Consider the following 18,988-nt stretch of genomic DNA (forward strand, 5'->3'; position numbering starts at 1 on the left):
AAATTGGGTGGAATTTTATGGGCTGTGCAAGAGCGGATTTGGTAGCATGCGGGGTAATATAGTTCGGCGGGAGGTGTTTTTTTGGATTCCCGACAGTGGGATATTTTAGAGAAATTAAGTCGACTGCGGGTTTGTGGCGTTCCAGGGTTCCCCTAGCACAGTGGTGGATTGCAGCTTTGCATATATTTACATAACATGAATACTCATTACCCTATGCATAGTTGCAATTCAGTCCTACCTGCCAGATTAAATGAATGGCAAGCGCTATTCCCATGCCACCCGGTTCACAATTGTTTCACCATGGTGTGCAGCAGTCGGATTTGTGCAGTTGAGTCTCAGGTCCGTGCTGTTCTCTTTTTAACTCATCTGCAGAACTAATGCCAGTATTGGAGTGGATGTTTCCCTCCAGGCTTGGCACCAGCAAGGGTGAATCTTCTCAGAGGATGGCGACATAGGCATGGGGGAGGCTACATGGAGGATCAGGCCAGGGTGCTTGGGGAGGGCAGGGTGGGGCTGACCGGGTGCATGGAGGAACAAAGGGTCCAGGGTGTTGAATGGTTGCTGCTGCTGAAGATTCATGTTGGCTGCGGAGGTGGTGGGTGGATTATAGCATTACAGTGTGAAGATATTTGGCAAAGGCCTAAAGGGAGTGATGAGTGCTGTCAACGTCGGGGAGATGTGGGGCAAATTGAGGGTGGTGGCTAGCACAGGGAATGGTCACAGTCAATAGGGGAAAATGGATTCTGTTGGGGGGGGAAGTCAAGACTAATGGGTAGGAATTTAACAACTTCATATGGAGGGGAACAGGACTCTGCAACAGTCGTCAGGATGTGAGGTTGTTCAAAGGTAATAGTCGGCATGTCGATAGTAACGGGAGTAGAAACGGGGGGGAGGGATGGCATGAATAAATTGATGATTACACTGTGCACAGTAATGGGGAAAGGCTTAATGATTATGGAGGGAAAGGTAATGGTAACATTAGGTGGGTCAAGGGTGATGGGTTCAAGCTGGAAGGTTGCAAGAGCAGGTTGGAAGGTAGGGAGACTTTTGCATGTACCATTTTCTCGAACAATAATGGAAACCACGTGGCCACTCAAGGATAGCATGGAGAGTGGGAGGAGAAAAATGATATTGGGTGTGTCTTCTACCTGGCTGCAATTTGGAGGCAGATATAAGGGAGCTGATCATTGCCTCGATGTTTCAGCTCACTGCCAACAGAGGGCTGAACCACCACACTCTGCTTATTTATTTTCTACAGCAACATGGGTCTCATACACCCATTTTGTCTAGTATCACAGGAAGAAGAGCAAAGGGAGAGACTAAGGAGGGCTGTTTTCCCTCAACTCATGATGCCTGAGCGCCAGCAACAGGCAGAACAGGAAGATGAGGATGCTCCAAATGATAACATCCAGGAATGGCCTTATCGAAGACGGGCAGCGGCATGTCATCGCATCCTCAGGACAAGGACAAATTACAAATGTCAAAGAGGCAATGCCTGAGACGCCTAAGGATGTCATGTGAAATGGTCACAGAAATTTGTTGGATCCTATAGCCGCTTGGCTTTAGTGAGAATCCCATGCTTGTTGCCCTCAAGGTGACTGCTGCACTCAGTTTTTTTGCTAGTGGATCCTTCCAGGGATCCACGGGCAATACGTGGCATCTCGCAGTCTGTGACCCACAGGTGCATCACAGAGGTGACCAATGCCCTTTCTCGATGTGCCAATGAGCAGCAACCTCCACCAAACAATGGCATTGAGCATTTCTTTTTCATTTGATAATATTCAGTTGATCCCTTGACATTTTGATGATCCCAAGTAAAGATATACATTTTTTGTGATGGACAAGTCACAAGTAGCTACCAGTAAGCACATGTCAGCTGCTTCTGTTCAAAATTAATTGGATCATTTGGATTGTTTCTAGGTTATAACTATCTGGAATGACTGAACAGGCTGGGACTTTCTCTTTTTTTAAAAAAAAGCACAAAGACAGAGAGATGACCTGATGGGAGGTCTTTAAAATTATAAAGGAGTTCAATAAGGTAGATGTAAAGATGATGGCTGGGATTTTTCCCCAGGGCTTTGGAAACGGGCTGGGAGTTGGGAGGGTTGTGAAAATAGCAGAAAAATGCTTCAGCAAAGAAGCCCAACATACTTATGTTGCCAGCAGATATTACCAGAGACGGCCGGCCTGGCAGGAGAAGGTCATGCAGGAACGTGATGGGAAGGTAATTAAGTCTGTTAAAATCGCAGTTAATTGCCTGTTTATCAGGGTTTTTCCATTTTATGAGAGGCGCATGGGAACAACGGAGGTTCAGAGCCTCGCCAGCTATAGCGAGACGGGAGCTCGGGGAAGGTCAGTGTTGGCTGCAGTCGGCAGCCATTATGAGATGTAGTGTGGCTTAGTAGCTTGTGTGATACTGAGCAGACCGTGGCAGTAGCAATCTGGAGCAAAAACAAACTTGGTTAGCACAGCGGAAGCATTCTGGTTGAGTGTCCTCTCTGACTTGGCACTTGTATGTACAGAGTAAGGTGGGCGGGAGGCCTAGAGAGCCGAGTGCAGCTATTTACTATTCTTATTAACTTGGGTGTTGAGACCTCCAGTGAGGAGGAGCATCAGAGAGGGAGAGAGCCGCAGTCACTGGAAGTGGGGCAGCAATGCCCAGAGGAGCACCAGAATCATGAACCTGGAAGGGGGAATGGATGAGGAGGTCACAGAGAGGCATGCAACCAGCTTCTTGCGCGCAGACGACACTACCCACCAGAGAGGGTCTACTGACAGAGGCTCGACTTCCTGCAGCGGTGCCGAGCAGCAGTGTCGCCGAAGACTGTGCCTCTTCAGCGAGGCAGTCATCGAGCTGTGTGCCATGATGAAGGAGGATCTGAAGTGGCAGGCACCCAATGCCTGACACGTTGAAGGCCACCATAGCACTGAATTTCTGTGCCTCAGGATCATTCCAGGGATCTACTGGAGATATCTGTGGGATCTACCAGTCTGCGGCTCATTGCTGCATCAAGCTCGTCACCAATGCCATGTTCAGTGCATTTTTGCACTTATCTGGACAGTCAGACTGAGAGACTGTAGGATTCAGGGCATTGCTGGATTCCCCCAGGTGCATGGTGTCATCTACTGCATGCATCTGGCCATCAAGGCACCCACAGAACAGGCAGCAACCTTCATCAACAGGAAGGGCTTCTATTTGCTCAATGTCCAATTTATCTGCGACTACTGCAAACAGTTCCTTCAGGTCTGTGCACGGTTCTCGGGAAGCAACCATGATTCCTACATAATAAGGCAGTCCCAGGTGCCACACTTTTTCAGGGCCCCCGCGTGCCTTCAACGGTGACTAGGGCTATGCACTGAAAGGATGGCTACTTACGCTTTTGAGGAACCCAAGTACAGATGCGGAGGAGAGATACAGCAGCTACCAAGAAACAACTCGAGCAACCATTGAGCAGGCCATAGGCCTTCTGGGGATGTGACTCAGATGCCTGGATAGATCTAGTGGAGCCCTTCAGTATACTCCAGCAAGGGTCTCGCCTATCTTGGTGGTGTGCTGTGCTTTGCACAACCTGGCGCTACAGAGGGGAGAAGCTTTGAACATTGAGGACATCCTGGAGCATGATGCCTTCTCCAAAGATGGAGGGAGATAGTGACCAGGTGCAACAGGATAAAGACACCAAGGGAGAGCAAGCAAGGTGCAATGAGATATGCGCAAGGGAGGCTCGCGACTCACTAATCCAGGCGTGTTTCACATGAGCCTTATTTACACACCCAGTATACCAATAAATTTTCCACCTTCCCACTGCCCATTTTGCTGTTTCCTTGAATGCCTTTACCATTTCCCTGGACCCATCATCACATGAGGCAACGGCATGGGAAATGCATTGACCTCATTCGGTGTGGTCCTTCCCATCACATCCTTTGTGGAAGCCAGCGAACTGTTAATGGTGTAGTAGTGTGTAAAAAAGGATTCTTTGTGTGATGCACCATTTCAGAATTAATTGAAGACACATACACAGCAAGGTGCCATCTAATAACAAAACATAATCCCATGAAACCCAAATGCAGCTAGGTAGATTTTTCCAAACGCTTGCTGGTGCTCCTACTTGGTGCTCTCCCTGCACTGTCAGCTGAGGTGGAGGCAGGCTGCTGATCTTTCTGCTCCTTGGCTTTTGATGACCATGGTGATCATCCTCTAGTTGCCTGAGGCCTGGAGGGCCCTGGTATATTGAGGTCCTCAGGTACAGGAGCGGCCTCTGTCTCCATGGCGTAGTGAAGCACTAGTGTAATTGTCAGAGGAGGGCGAGGACTGGCTGTACACGCCAGGAGCACCCCAAGAGGAGCCCCAAGATGCTGTAGACAGCGACTCTTCTACATTTTCCGGGCACACTTGGCCCTCTCTGTTCATCTGAGGAGTCCAAGGACCTGGCTATTACTCCAGGCATCTCGTCGCCCTCTCGTCCAGCCATTGCTCCACGGAGCTCAAGGAGGTGGTGATGGCATGCAGGTCTGCATGCATCTCTGGCATCAACTGGGTGCTATGCTGGGTGTGCCTCTCCATGAGGGTTGCCAGTCTCTCAATGGAGGATGCCATGAGTGCACACACCAGAGACATGGCTGCGCTTAAGGCCTGGATGGACTCCTCCATCGTCTGCGCATGGGTGCGGATAGCCTCTGGAAGCCCCACTAGATATTCACGTAACAGGTCCAGGATCTGCTGAGATATGTAAAACAGGCTATCAACTCACTATTGCCTGTTTTACAGTATCTCACAAAGTCAAGATCTACCCTCTTGAGTTAAACTCAGTGGAGAAACTTTGAAAATATACTTTGGATTTTATTGTGTTACTGTATTTATGTCTGTGTTGAATACATGAGCATTTTCCTTTTTATAAAGGTCAGCGATCTGATGGGCTGATATTTTCATGCATTTACTAATGGACTTGCAATTTTTTTCTGGCTGGTTGGTAACACAGTAGCTGTCCACTAATTTATTCTGAATCCCACTGTGGAACAATGGCCACCTTCCACAGACCTACATTGTCTTCATTTCAGTGGGACTGTCAGAAACCACTCACTTCTGTCATCAGTGCTTTACTCAACTGCCTTCGACCTTGTGTGTTCATTATTTTTTGCAAAAAATAAAGACTGTGAATCCAATGACTAATAATTTGAACTGTTGAGGCTGAAAGCATCATTAAATGAAAGACATTAATTTTGAGTAATGTACCTTTTTTATGTCACCTCAACTTACAATAGTGAATTTCAGCAGTTTACTCCTCAGCATAGTTCTTGGAGCCATATGTTGTTTGTTCTGTTAAAATTCACCTCTTAACACAGCACCAGGGAGTTGTTATTACTTCTCCATCAGCCAGCCTCTTTTCACCAGGAGTCTTTATGATACAAGTACAAACAACCAAAAATGACTTCCACTGCTGGAGCAGCCCATTAGAGGAAAAGCAAGGCAAGTTTGAAAAAGCCAGGCAAAAAATAACTGGAATTGAGTATGAGGGAAGCAAAATGAATGATTTTTTATTTCTCTGAAGGGACAACCATATCAAAATATTCATGGCCTTTTGCTTTTTTTGTTTTTAAGAAAGGACCATCTTATATAAATCAAAATACAACTGAGAAAAGTTGTATATCAAAACTATAGTCTAAAAATTTTTATTATTACCTGAAATATGTTAGTAAGAGGGCGAAGTAGTTTTGTGTCTCCCCACCCACGTTTGTTCAAATCAGATCAAGGAATACTATCGTGTCACTGTAATGTACGTCAGTGCTTAAAATGGTAATAACTTGCTCTCCTGAACTACTTGCAGTTCTTTATAGAGGTGCTCTTAGTTTGCCACAGATTCTTATTGGTAGATCTTGTGGACAATTCCAAAGGTTTGCTATTGATGTGACAAATTGGGCATATCCTGTATGTGTGTTCCTTTAAATTTGTACTGGCTTTCTCATTTACTGACTTCCCCAGATGGATAGGGAAATTCCAATGACCGAACAGAATTCAAAGAAAGTCTGCACCGATCGGCCACATTCTCTTTGTTTGCATCTTAGTGCTGAACTGACAATAATAAATTCTTGAGCTGTGTGTACCACAGTAATATAGCTAACATCAGGTTTCCCACCTGCTTTCCCATTTTCAGGAAATTGTCTCCTTTCACCTGTCTTCGGTGATGTATGCTGGGGAATAGAATCAGAGAATAGTACGGAACAGAATGAGGACATCCAGCCCATTGCTTCTGTGCTGGCTCTTTAGAAGAGCAATCCAGTTAGTCCCACTCCTCTGCTCTTTTCCCCATAACCCTATGTTTTATTTTCTCTCTACTTCATGTATTTATCAAATTGCCTTTTGAATCAGGCATGCATTCTAAATCTTAACCACTCTTTGCATAAGAAAGCTTTCCTCACGTCACCTCTGGCTCTTCTGCCAATCACCTTAAATCTACCCCTCCCCCTGCCCTTGTTATCTATGACTGCACAGCAACCATCAGCTGAAATATTTTTATTTTTGTGTACATAGGCAAACAATGGTCCATAATTTGCTTTAGCTGGGCATCTAACATTGCCCTTGCCCATTTAGATTGTTAAACTTTTTTGCGTGGCGTGTTGCTGAAAGTGCGAGCTGATAACGTTGCAACAAGGGGAGCAGGGCATCTGAGACCCGAGTGAGTAAGGCAAACAACTAGGTATCTCAATCAATTAGTTCAAAGGATTGTGAAATTAACAGCACAAGAAGTGACAAGGAAGTGTAAATTAGAGTGGGTAAATCAATGTTCAGTTAGATACAGAAAGAGCAATAAAGCAAGAGAAAGAAAAATTGGATGAAGAGAGAAAGAAGAGATGGATTGGGAAGTGGTTTGCAGTGGTGTTCCCCAGTGCCAATTTTGGGTCAGTTACTCTTCTCAGTTTTTATAAATAATCTAGACTTGGGGGTAGGGAACAGCATTATAAAGTTTGCAAATGATGCAAAACTTGGTAGTTTAGTAGGTAGTGATGACGATAGTTGTAGACTTCAGGATGACATAGACAGAGTTGTGGAATGGGCAGAAGCATGGCAAATGGAGTTCAATGCGGAGAAGTGTGAAGTGATGACTAATATGAAAAGACAGTGTAGATAAGCCAAGAGACAATGATGTCCAAATTCTTAAAGGTGGCAGGGCAAGTTGATAAGTAACTTTTTAAAAAATGGGTTACTTGGGTTTATAAATAGAGACGTAGAATTAAATAGGAAAGAGGCCACGCTCAAACTTTATGAATTGTTGGTTAGGGCCTCAGCTGGAGTATTGTGGAAAATTCTGGGCACCACAATTCAGCAAAGATGTAGTGGTCTTAGAAAGGTATGCAAGAGATTTACCAGGGATGAGGGACTTCAGCTATGAGGAGAGGTTGGAAAACTTAGGGCTGTTCTCCTTGAAACAGAGAAGCCTCATACAGGTTTTCAAGATGATGAGCGGTTTTGAGTAGTGTTATGACCAGGTGAGAAAGGTGTCTAGGGGTCCCTTTCGGCTTTCACTTGGTCTTATTGTAACACGGTTTACTTTTTAAACACGCCGTTTTGAGCTCCCCCTTGATGAATCCTTGTTCACCGCTTTCCAATTATAAGGCAAAGAAATGAACACAAACAGGCTTTCTTAGGTTCAAAGAAGAAAAGTGAAATTTATTAAAACTTAAACTCTAATTCAGTTAACGCCTATGGATACACACCGAGCCCCACGCTAGCATGCATACGCGATCCACACATGCAAATAGAGACGGAAAAGAGCAGAAGAAAAGATAAGTAGAGAGGTTTGAGGCAATCTCTGAAGAGAGGTTTTTGTTGCTGTGCTTCGAGCTTGCTGTAGTCCTTCCTTGTAGGTAGATCTTGCTTTTCATTGGGGTCCAGTATTCTTCTTGAACCTTGTTCACTGTAAGAGACCTTTCTCTCTTGGGGTTCAGATGTCTTCAATGGATTCCAAAGCTGGTGAGAATGAGATGAGAGCAGACAGGAGAGAGATGTTCTCAGTCCAGGAGCAAAGAGCTTTCTGCCAGTTTAAAACTCTGTGGCATGCTAAAATTCAAAAAACTCCAACGGCCAGTTAGTCATGTGACTAAACTGGTCTGACCACGTCTGTTTGTGTATTCGGCCATCTTGGCAGTTAACCTGGAATGCGAGCTCCTGCATCATCAACGTCTGGTAATCAAGAGTCCATTGTGGATTAAATTGGAGCAGAGAATGGTCCTTTGTCCCTTTTAAGCACCATCTGTAAATATGCAAATGTCAAGGGTCTAGTGTTGCTTTCTTTTAAGAAGCAAGTTCTTTCTTTACTCCAGTAACAGTTTAAAAATCAGTGTTCATGTGGTGAAATTAATGTGCCTCATTCTTGGCAGGTGGGGCCCTACATGACAGTAGATAGAAAAAACTATTCCTTCTGGCAATTGATCAATAAACAGAGGTCATAGATCTAAAACCATTGGCAAAACATCCAGAGGGAAGATGAGAATTTTTTTCACTCGGAGGATTGTCAGAATCTAGAACACTCTACCTGAAAAGGTGGTGGAAGCCAATTCTATAAATAATTTTAAAAGGGAATTAAACAGGTACTTGAGAATGTGGAACTTACAAGGTTACAAACAAAAAGTGGGGATGTAAGACTAAGCACAACTGCTCTTTCAAAGAGCCAGCACAGGCACGACTGGCTGAACTGTCTCCTTCTATGCTATAAGTTTCTATGGGCTGGATTTTCAAATCGGGGTCAGAAATCTGATGCCCAGATAATTTCCATCTCCTGACCCCACGCAACAACAGTGTCGCTCACGCAATGCTGTCTTGAAATGTAAATGCGCTAATTGGGCCGGCGGCGAATTAGTGCCGCTGAGTGTAACCAGGAGGCAAGAGATACCTGCAGAGCTCGAGCTGGCAGCACTTCGGAGGGCCAACAGCCTCGCCGAGCACAAAAGTAACCAAACGGAACAATGGGAAGGTAAAGCGCAAGATGCGCCAGCTGCCGAAATTTATCAGCTTCAAAAAAAATTACCTTCTGCCTGCTTTGAACCCAACAGCTGTGTACTCACGTACACCAGACTGTTCAGGTTCGGTGATTTCTACTTTAAAAATTGTCGTCTTTCCCTCCCCGGCCCATCAGTGAGCTCCTCCCTGCCCGCCCTCCCATTGAAAAATGGGTCACATTCTGGAGATGGCGCGATCCAGTGCTGCCCTCGTCCACACCCCTTCCCGACCCCACCGACAATTGACAATCGCAGTCTATGATCCTAAAGTCACGGGTTTGATTTCCAGTTTGGGCTGAGTTAGTTAACCTCAAATGATGTGGCCTTGGAGGTACTACATTTGGCTTCATTAGCTTAGGGCTGAGGTTGGGAAGTTAACCAGGATCTTGCTCTTAGTAATCAGCAACTTCTGCTGCAACGTTTGCATGCATGGAAGTTTTGCCTCTTGCACAGGCAGGTGATTTATTCCAGAAATCTCTCCAAACTGTACAGAATGACCATTAGACCCATTGGCCCGGTATAGCGAGTAAAATTGGTCCGAGAGATCAGAGATTGAGTTGTGATTGACTGGTTGGAGCTTACCTAAAGTGCCTCTGATGATTCAGTTGTCTATGAATACTCTTCATTTGGGATCACCCATTCAAGAATAATCCCTTGGATGGGGAAGTGAAAACAACTGGCAGCATAGAACCACAGCTAAAGTCAGTTACGAACAGCAATAACTTGCATTTAACATAGCAGAATGCCCCTAGGCACTTCACCGGAGCATTATCAAGCTAGGTTTGGCACCAAACTACATAAGGAGATATTAGTTCAAAAGAAGTAGGATTTAAAGAGCATCTTAAAAGGAAGAGAGAGAGAGATGGAGATGTTTAGCAAGGGAATTCCAGAACTTGGGGCTGACTCACCTGAATGTACCGGCCTCCAGTGGTGGGACGATGAAATTGGGAATGTGCAGAGATCTCAGTGGGTTGAAGGGCTGGAGGAGGTTACAGAGGTTGGGAGAGGTGAGGTCATGAGGGATTTGGAATCAAGGATGGGAATTTTAAAATTGATGCATTGCCGGACCAGGAGTCACTGTAGGAGTCCGGCTCAGGCAACAGAGTTTTGGATGAGATCAAGTTTACAGAGGGTACAATGTGGGAAGCCGGCCAGGAGAATATTGGAGTAATAGAGTTTGGAGTCATGGATAAAAATTGAAGACAGAAAACTGGCAACAAAAGCCATTAAAAAGATGAGCAAGGCCTCCTCTCTTTTTCTCCAGATATTAGACCAAATGTTTGTATGTGTTGAATCAAATGGCACGTTCGTGGGTTTAAAAAAAAGAAGTCTCTAGGTCTGCTATTTCCATGTTCTTCAGCTAGTTAATAAACTTGGTTTGTAGAGAGCCCTTTAGGATAGGAGTTCGTTCATTTTATATATATTAATAAATAATGGGAAAAGTTTTCTTAAGTTTACTGCAAGATTAGTGGTGTGTGGATGAAAAAGACAAAACTGGATAATAAAGGTGATATGCTCTATAATGACGGCTGACAGATGTGAGAGAGAGTAGTTATGGGAAATGTTTATAAGACATTATTGTTAGATGTAGAGGAACAATACTAATCCCAAGTCAGAAAAAAGTGGAATCTTAGCAAAAGTTTACTGACAACATATTATAACTGCTATACTCCATTTGAGAATTGTGGTAATGCATTGTAAACTTTCTTCTACAGGACCGATTTGAAGCCCTTTTCCGGGTTTATGATGAACAGGCCACATTCCAATTATTCCGAAGTTTTCAGAGAGTACGGATAAATTTCAGCAATCAAGAGGCAGCTGCACGGGCCAGAATCGAACTTCATGAATCTGACTTTAATGGCACCAAACTCAAACTTTATTTTGCACAGGTACAGCATAAAGATCTGATGGAATTTAATTAAGCTTTGTTATCAGATCATTTATAAAAGAAGCTCTGCATTGTCAATAGTTCAAGTCATTCCTAACCATCAGTACTTTAGTCATCTATTTTGCACCAATGATAGATAATATTTTATCCAATTGGTACCCATTTGTTTCCTGGAATTAGATAATGTACCTAAAATGTATACCATTTCTCCATGGTCACATTTTCAGTTATGCAATCAGTCGTTTGACATGCCAGATTTCTGCTCTTAGGCACACAAACACATTAATTAAAAAGTAATTGTTACGTTGCACAAGTAGGAGAAAACATTTTCAGCCCCAGGAACACACACCTTAGAGTTGTGGAAATGTTCTAATGATCCCAAGGTGGCACTATACTTTGTGCAGTCATATCTTCTTAACCGTTGATTTCTGACAATGTACAAATTCAAAAGGACAGGTAAAACTCTGTCCCTCTCTTGGAGAGCAATGTGGGTAGATAGTTGATAATGGAAAAGCTTGAAAGATTTGACTCCATAATGAACTTGAAGTTAATGCAGTGCTTGAAATATAAAAATAGTTAAATCATAGCAATAAATTATATTAGTCGCAACAGGGGATGGGAACTTTGAGTAATTAGAATAGTACAGCACAGCAGGAGGCCATTCTATTCATCGAGTTTACTTCAGCTCTTTCAAAGAGCAATCTGTTAGTCCCACTGTTTCCTGATATCCGTCTAGTTTTTTCACCTTCAAGTATTTGTCCAGTTCCCTTTGGAAGATTACTATTGAATCTGTGTCCACCACCCTATCAGGTAACGCATGCCAAAATTCTAATCACTTGTTACGAGGGTAGGCGATGGTGTAGTGGTAAAGTCACTGGACGAGTAATCCAGAGGCCTAGACTAATGCTTTGGAGACCTGGGTTTGAATCCCAACATGGAATATGGTGAGATTTGAATTCAATTGATAAATCTGGAATTAAAAGCCAACCTAATCGCGACCATAGTCAATTTATGTAAAAATACATCTGGTTCATTAATGTCCTCTGCTGTCCTTACCTGGGCTGGCCAGACCCACAGCAATATGGTTGACTTTTAAATGCCCTAGCAAGCCACTTAGTTGTATCAAAACCACCACATCTAAGAAAAGGAATGAAATTGTCCCCACCTGGCATCGATCTAGGTACTGGAAACTACAATGGCACACCCAGCCCTGTTGACCTTGCAGAGTCCTCCTTACTAACATCTGGGGACTTGTGCCAAAATTGGGAGAGCTGTCCCACAGACTAGTCAGGCAATAGCCTGACATAGTCCTAATCATGGAATCAAATCTTACCCTCCTAGAACATGAATTTTGTGGTTTTGGCTTGTGTCTTACTTCAGGCTTTCATCTACTTATGCATTACTTCAATTCAAATGACAAAATGTTCAGTATACGTTTCGGGTAAGTTATATGCCCATGTCCCACTGCATTTTCAGTGCAATTTCTTGTTTTCGTGTTATCAGCTGCTTTTGAGTTGTCTACTTTGTCACATTTTCTAGATTGACATTTATACCTTCTATATAAAAAAAAACAATCTTCAGGCCATCCAGAGCACTTCACAGCCAGTTAATTACTTTTTGAAGTGTAGTCACTTATTCGGTAAACATGGAAACCAGTTTGAACACAGCATGGTCTCAAACAAAAAGCGGTGAGATATACAACTAGATCATTTGTTTTAGTAGTGTTGGTTGAAGGAAAAATATTATGCTTACCTGAACAGGCAGATGGGACTTCATTTTACTCTCACCCAAAAGACAGCAACTCTGGCAAAGCAGAACTCCCTCAGTACTGCACTAAAGTATCAGCTGAGATTGTCTGTTGAAGTCTGTGAAATGATACTTTAATTCATAACCTTTGGCTGTGAGGTGAGGGCACCTTTAGAGCTATGTCTCTAGAAAAAAAAACTTGTATTGCTTGCTTCAATGGCCTTCCCAATTCAATTATGACACTACTTTACAGTATAATTTTCCTCATAAGAATTATGTGTGAATGATAAAACTGAGATTTCTTGGAATGAATTGTCCCGTTCTTGCACTTTGGCTGCACAATAATTTGACATGATTTACAGTGGTACTTTTATTTAATAAGGCAAGTTTGTAGCTCATATTGGGCCTGACACTGGGAGTGCACCGAGGCAGAAATTGCATCTTGGCATTGTCAGAAAACAGGAAAGGATGGGGATGTAAATTGGAAAAGCTTTCAGTAAGGCTGTGGTGAAAACCCATGGCTGCCAAAATATATGTGGATGTAGGCAATTAAATCTCAAGGAAATTATGGAACAGTGCCTGATGGCTGACAAGGTAATACAGCTGCTTTATGGCTTGGAAGTTTGCCTAGTCTGACACTTCAGGGCACCCTCCACAGTGAATAGCACTGCAGTATGGCTGACAGGAGTTGGTGGCTTTATCCCATGCTGCATCTACTACTTAAAAAACCTGAGAACAAGTGTAGGAGTAAACCTTGAGAAAACTGTGTGGGTAAACCTACCCAACAATGCCACTTATTAGGGATATGGCCATGGTATGTCACAAAAGTCTCAGGCAGTTTGCAACACATTCACTGTTGGTCTCCTTGTACCTTGGGAAATGCAGTGATGTGATGATATTAGGCAGCTACATCATGATTCGGTGTTGATTGGTGGGATAGGAGAAAAAATTACTTATGCTGATCTGTACATTAGACCCTTGGCCAATATATTTGGGTAGTGCATTGACCTGTGATACACTGGAGGAAGGTGGGAGCAACATATTTGAATGCATTGGTAACCATATACCTGCCCCTCTCAATACTGTCTCCACAGTGCAGGTTGGCTGCCAGCATTCTTGTAGCCGATAGAATAGATCTGCAAATGGCTCTGTGATGAGCTGGAAGCTGCAGAACAAATTTCCTACAGTCATAGTTAGCTCAGTGATTGGCATCATGAGTTGTCCTGGTGAGAAAACTAATGCACAGATCTTTGGTTAAAATAGTAGTCGGACCCCAATGATATCAAAGCCTGATCTGCATATTTAAAGAGGAGGCTTGCCAGGTGCTGATGGGTGTTATTTTTGCTTGCTCGGTAACTTGCAGGAGGAGATTGGGATCTTGACTGGTAAGCCTCAGGGACATTTTTAACTGCCTGCTTGCCTGGGTTTAAAATCACCACTTATTAGAATTGCTGCACAGTCAGCTTCTTTGTTATATTGGTATCAAATTTGGGGGCAATTTTAACCTAATTCAGCCATCAGGAAATGAATGAGATTGGGTAGAAAACTAGTTTTACACCCCACGCAATTTTATCTCCACTGTAGTCAGTAGAGAGTAATTTTGGGTGGGGTGTAAAACTGGCATTTCACCCAATACCATGGGTTTCCCTCCCAGCATGTTAGGTTAAAATCACCCCCATGACTCTCTCATTATGTAAACATCCCCTCCACAGTCTGATCCAGGAAACATGGGAAAAATACATTTAATCTGATAAACATCACTGCATTTTTTTAAAAATTGCAAAACAGCTGAAAAACACAAAGTAAATTTTTAAAAGCATAAAACATTTTTTTCACCTTTTTAAATTGGGACTTTAAACTGCTTTCCTTTAATTCCACTCATCAAATGTCAACAAGCTTGAATGCACAGATAACAATAACAAAAGCCCACAGCCAACGTCCCCTTTAATTTCTTTTTGTTGTGTGTGGCCAATTCATAAAATTGCACAGTACCTTTTAAATGTTTTTTGCACAGCTGCAAAAGTGCCATATCTTAAAGTGGCAACTTCCAGGTTGCTGCAAGGCTGCACAGCTTAGAGGGAACATTGCCTACAGCCTAAAATAATGGGATACCTTTTTTATCAGTAATGGGAAGAAGCACTTACCCCCAATTCCATGGTGTCCACATGCATGAATTATTCAAGCAGCAGAAATCTGGTACATGGAAAATCCATCACTGATCCCTGTGTAACTCCTGCTCCCAACCTAATGCAATCAGTATAAATACTTAAATATGCCAGATGTCATGAACTATGATTTAGTGGTGATATCACTTGCCAGTATCACTGATTGGATGAAAAAGATAATTGCAACCCAAATTTGGACAAACTAGTGTGGTACAGGTGCAATGGGCTGCATCTCATCCACAAAGAAAAAGGTAGACTGGAGACCAGGAAAGAAAATTACTTGCTAATTTAAAAAAATCATGGGGAATGGAATAATGCTGGGGGAGGGGGTGAATGCATGAATCACAAGGGAAGGTATTTAGAAGCAAATGTGGGGCAAAGGACCAAAGAAAGAAAAAAGAAATAATGAGCAAAAAGGTAAATGGTACATTTTTTATAACCACAACTCTTATTTATATAGCACCTTTAAAGTCCCAGATGTTGAGTACTTAAAGCAAGTTTGTGGAATTAGAAACATGTGTTGAAACTAATTTAATATAATCAAGATAATCAAGACCAATTGAAATGGGTCAGTGATTAGAAAATGTAAATACCAGGGTGCAGAGCCCACAGAAGGGTACTGCACTGCAAATTGCTTAGACGATTGATGATATTTGTAAGAGTGCTTGTTGCAGTCATGGAAAAATCTGTTTTAAACACTGGTGAATTCATCTGAGACTGGTTTGAGATCAGGGATAGAAAAAGAAGTAAGTTAATTATTGGTAGTTGTAGATTACATTGACAAAGGAGAGGACAAAGTTATAGAATTTTACAGCACAGAAGCCCATTTGGCCCATTATACCTGTGCCAGTTCTCTGAGCTTCCTATTTAGTCCCATTCTATTGCTCTTTCTCCATACCTTTTTAAATATCCTTTTCCAAATATTTATCCACTTTCCTTTTAAAATCTATTATGGATGCTGTAGACAGGGAAATATTAATGCAGATCATGAAGGCCTGTTGAAGGGCCAGAACCCTAATCAGCACAGGGACAAATCAAAATAGGAATGCACAAATCTAGAGAAGGTGCAGGATTGCTTCCTTGCTAAGTTTGTCAAACTGCCAAAATAATTGGCTGCCATTCTGGGTTTAATCTTTTATGAGGAACCACATATAGTACATAAGAATCTAGGTTCTTCTGGTCATGTCTTTAATGTACGCAACAAGAAAATGACACAAAAACTTGGACTTTAAAAGAGCAAATTTCAAGGTCTTTCATAGAAATATAGAACATGTCCAAGGAAGTATTCATAGAACTGCAAGCAACACTCATTCCAGTCAAATCAACAAATAAAATGACAACAGAGATCAATATGATTAACTATAGGATCATAAATTGTTACAACACACAAACAGGCCATTCAGCTGTTGACCTTTGTTGGTGTTTTTCTTGGAGTCTAAATCAGGGGTTGGCAATCTTTTTTATCTGAAGAGTCTTTTTTTTTTAAATTGCCTAAAATAAATACTATTGGGAGCCGCAGGATGAAAATTCGGCATTTCTAAACCAAATATTTGGCAAATTTCCAAGTGTCTCTGGTAGAGTGCATAATCTACATATATAATAAATCAAATACATGAATTGAATTTATATATTAGTAGAAAAAAATTCGCAATTAAAGTAGACCTAACTCTGAATTATTGCATTTTTAACTTTTTTTACTATAATTTTGTCAGTAACGTTGTAATAAAAATGCTTCTGATCGATTATTCTAAATGTGCTATCGTCGCATCTGTATTGGAAACAATAATGGTCACAGCCACAAAACCTGCTGCTCAAATCAAAGGCGTTATCTGTAACCATGGTGTAGCTATACCACTCGAACAATTTTATTTAGAGCCCGATGATGTTTTTTGGTAAAATAATCACTTGAAACCATAAAGTGTAGCATAATGATTAGCCTTTTATCCCCACAATAAAAACATGGCTTTTACTTTCCTTATGACTTAATTTTTTTTTAAGCTTTTTCGACGCTTAATGTGATCCAACTGGAAAAGGTTGGGAGCCGCAAATGAGATCTTAAAGAACCACATGTGGCTTCGGAGCCACAGCTTGCAGTCCCCTGGTCCAAACCTACTTGCACGCTTCTTTACTATTGCCTTTAATATTCCTCTTTTTCCATCAACTATCTAATACCCTTTTAAAATAATTTATGGACGGATTGTGGCAGAGAATTCCACTTTTTAGACATTCTTTCTCTATAAAGCATTTTTGTAACCTCTCCCTTGCATGACAATACCCAATTTGCTAATCTCTCATTAGTAATGATGAGAATCAATTCTCCACATTGACGCAAATTGCTAATTTTGGTTACTAAAGAACAACTCCCTATGCATATCAACTGCACGATGACATTTGTTGAGTGGAAGCATTATGTGGTGATAATTGAAATCTCAATACTGTGTTTGCTTTCAGATAATGAAACTTGTCTACAATTTTGTTATACCAGGATGCAGAGCCCACTGCAAAGTGCTTAGAAAAATATAGTGCTTTGTTTGTCAGATTATTGGATTTAAATTTGGTTTGAAGCAGATTATTGTCAGAAGTCTTCAAACTAATGGGCTGGATTTTATTCCCCCCCCCCCCCCCCCCGGCAAAACAAAGTTGAATACTGAAGTTGATACTGAGCAGAATCCCATTTTTTCCAGCCATAAATGGATGTCAATCCTGAATGGCTCCAGCCAATTAAGAACTTTCATCAAAGGGCACAAAGTGTTAATCACGATCCCAACCCGCGCTGGGACCCAGCTTTTGAACCGTTTGTAGAAAGTATACCTTACATTGAATTAAACCAGAATGTCCATCAATATGGAATGGAAGCAATCACTATCAATAGCTGAGGATGCTTGTCAATGATTAGGATAATTCCAGTTAATTGAGGCTTCCCATTGTTTCCAGTTTCATCAAATTTATACATGTGTGGAATATTGACAACCTGGACTGATGTGATCCTTTACTCCTTGAGAAACCTTGGAAGATAGTTATATAACATCAAGCAGTACAGGTTTTAAAAATATAACACAGGCAAAAACCATTTTGTCACAGCTCTATTTATTGATGTTAAAGAGTAGTACTGGAGATAAATAGAAGTCTTTCAAAGGATACAAGGAAGCAAGTAGACAGGATAATTGGGTAAATTCTAAACATGGGCAGCGCAGTGGTTAGCACCACAGCCTCACAGCTCCAGGGACCCGGGTTCAATTCTGGGTACTGCCTGTGTGGAGTTTGCAAGTTCTCCCTGTGACCGCGTGGGTTTTCGCCTGGTGCTCCGGTTTCCTCCCACCGCCAAAGACTTGCAGGTGATAGGTAAATTGGCCATTGTAAATTGCCCCTAGTGTAGGTAGGTGGTAGGGAATATGGGATTACTGTAGGGTTAGTATAAATGGGTGGTTCTTGGTCAGCACAGACTCGGTCGGCTGAAGGGCCTGTTTCAGCTCTAAATAAAATAAATGGCAGTAAAAAAGTTGAAAAAGTAAATTAAATGGCGGAAGAAATGTGAAATGCAACATTATTGAGAACATCAGAAGACCATGTTTACATGTGAAAGAAAATATTGTTCCACTTAAAATTGATGAGGGAAGCTGGAATGCAGGGAGTAAAATGTCAGAAACAGAGGAGGAGCAAGGCCGTAAAGTTTTTTTTAAAAAAAGGAAGGATTGTTTATATAGCACTTTATCAGAGATACTTCATTCACCTACAATACTATGATATTGGACCTCGTTGAACTGATCTTAAAGTTGAAAAGTGGCTGCAGCAAGAGCCAATTTTGGGGACCAATGGGCCGTGCACATACTATGACTGGATATTGGGTGAAGCTATTTTCCAAGTGTCCTGGTGGCCACGTAAGCAGGTTTTAGGCCCCTTACATAACGCCTTTTTTGGCAGCCGCCAAGGACGCTTGAAAAACTCCACTCAACGCCAGGTCAAATGCCTTAAGATCCCTTGCCAAAATTGAATGGAGGTGAGCAGAGCAGGCACTGGAATTCCACACAGAAATCTTGGGTGGTGGGTAAGTTTTGTTTTAAATGTAAAATTGTTGTTGTGGAGCTAGCGTGGAGCAGGAGTGCTTCCCCACCCCACAGCACTCCCGATTGTGCCCCACCACTTACCCTTCCTCCTGGGATTGCCTTCGGGCCACTACCAGTAAAGCAAGCATTCATGC

General features: G+C 42.3%; 1 protein-coding gene across 3 annotated transcripts in view; it reads left to right on the plus strand.

Moving 5' to 3' along the window:
* Nucleotides 1-18,988, plus strand: part of LOC137347163 (calcipressin-3-like) — a 164,327-nt gene that overhangs the window by 105,077 nt on the left and 40,262 nt on the right. For all 3 annotated transcript variants that reach the window (XM_068011331.1, XM_068011332.1, XM_068011333.1), the window contains one exon: nt 10,707-10,880. In XM_068011331.1, coding sequence (XP_067867432.1) covers nt 10,707-10,880 — 174 coding nt within the window. The remainder of the gene's footprint in view (nt 1-10,706; nt 10,881-18,988) is intronic.

This window comes from Heterodontus francisci, chromosome 31, assembly GCF_036365525.1.
Source record: "Heterodontus francisci isolate sHetFra1 chromosome 31, sHetFra1.hap1, whole genome shotgun sequence".
NCBI classification, from domain to species: domain Eukaryota; kingdom Metazoa; phylum Chordata; class Chondrichthyes; order Heterodontiformes; family Heterodontidae; genus Heterodontus; species Heterodontus francisci.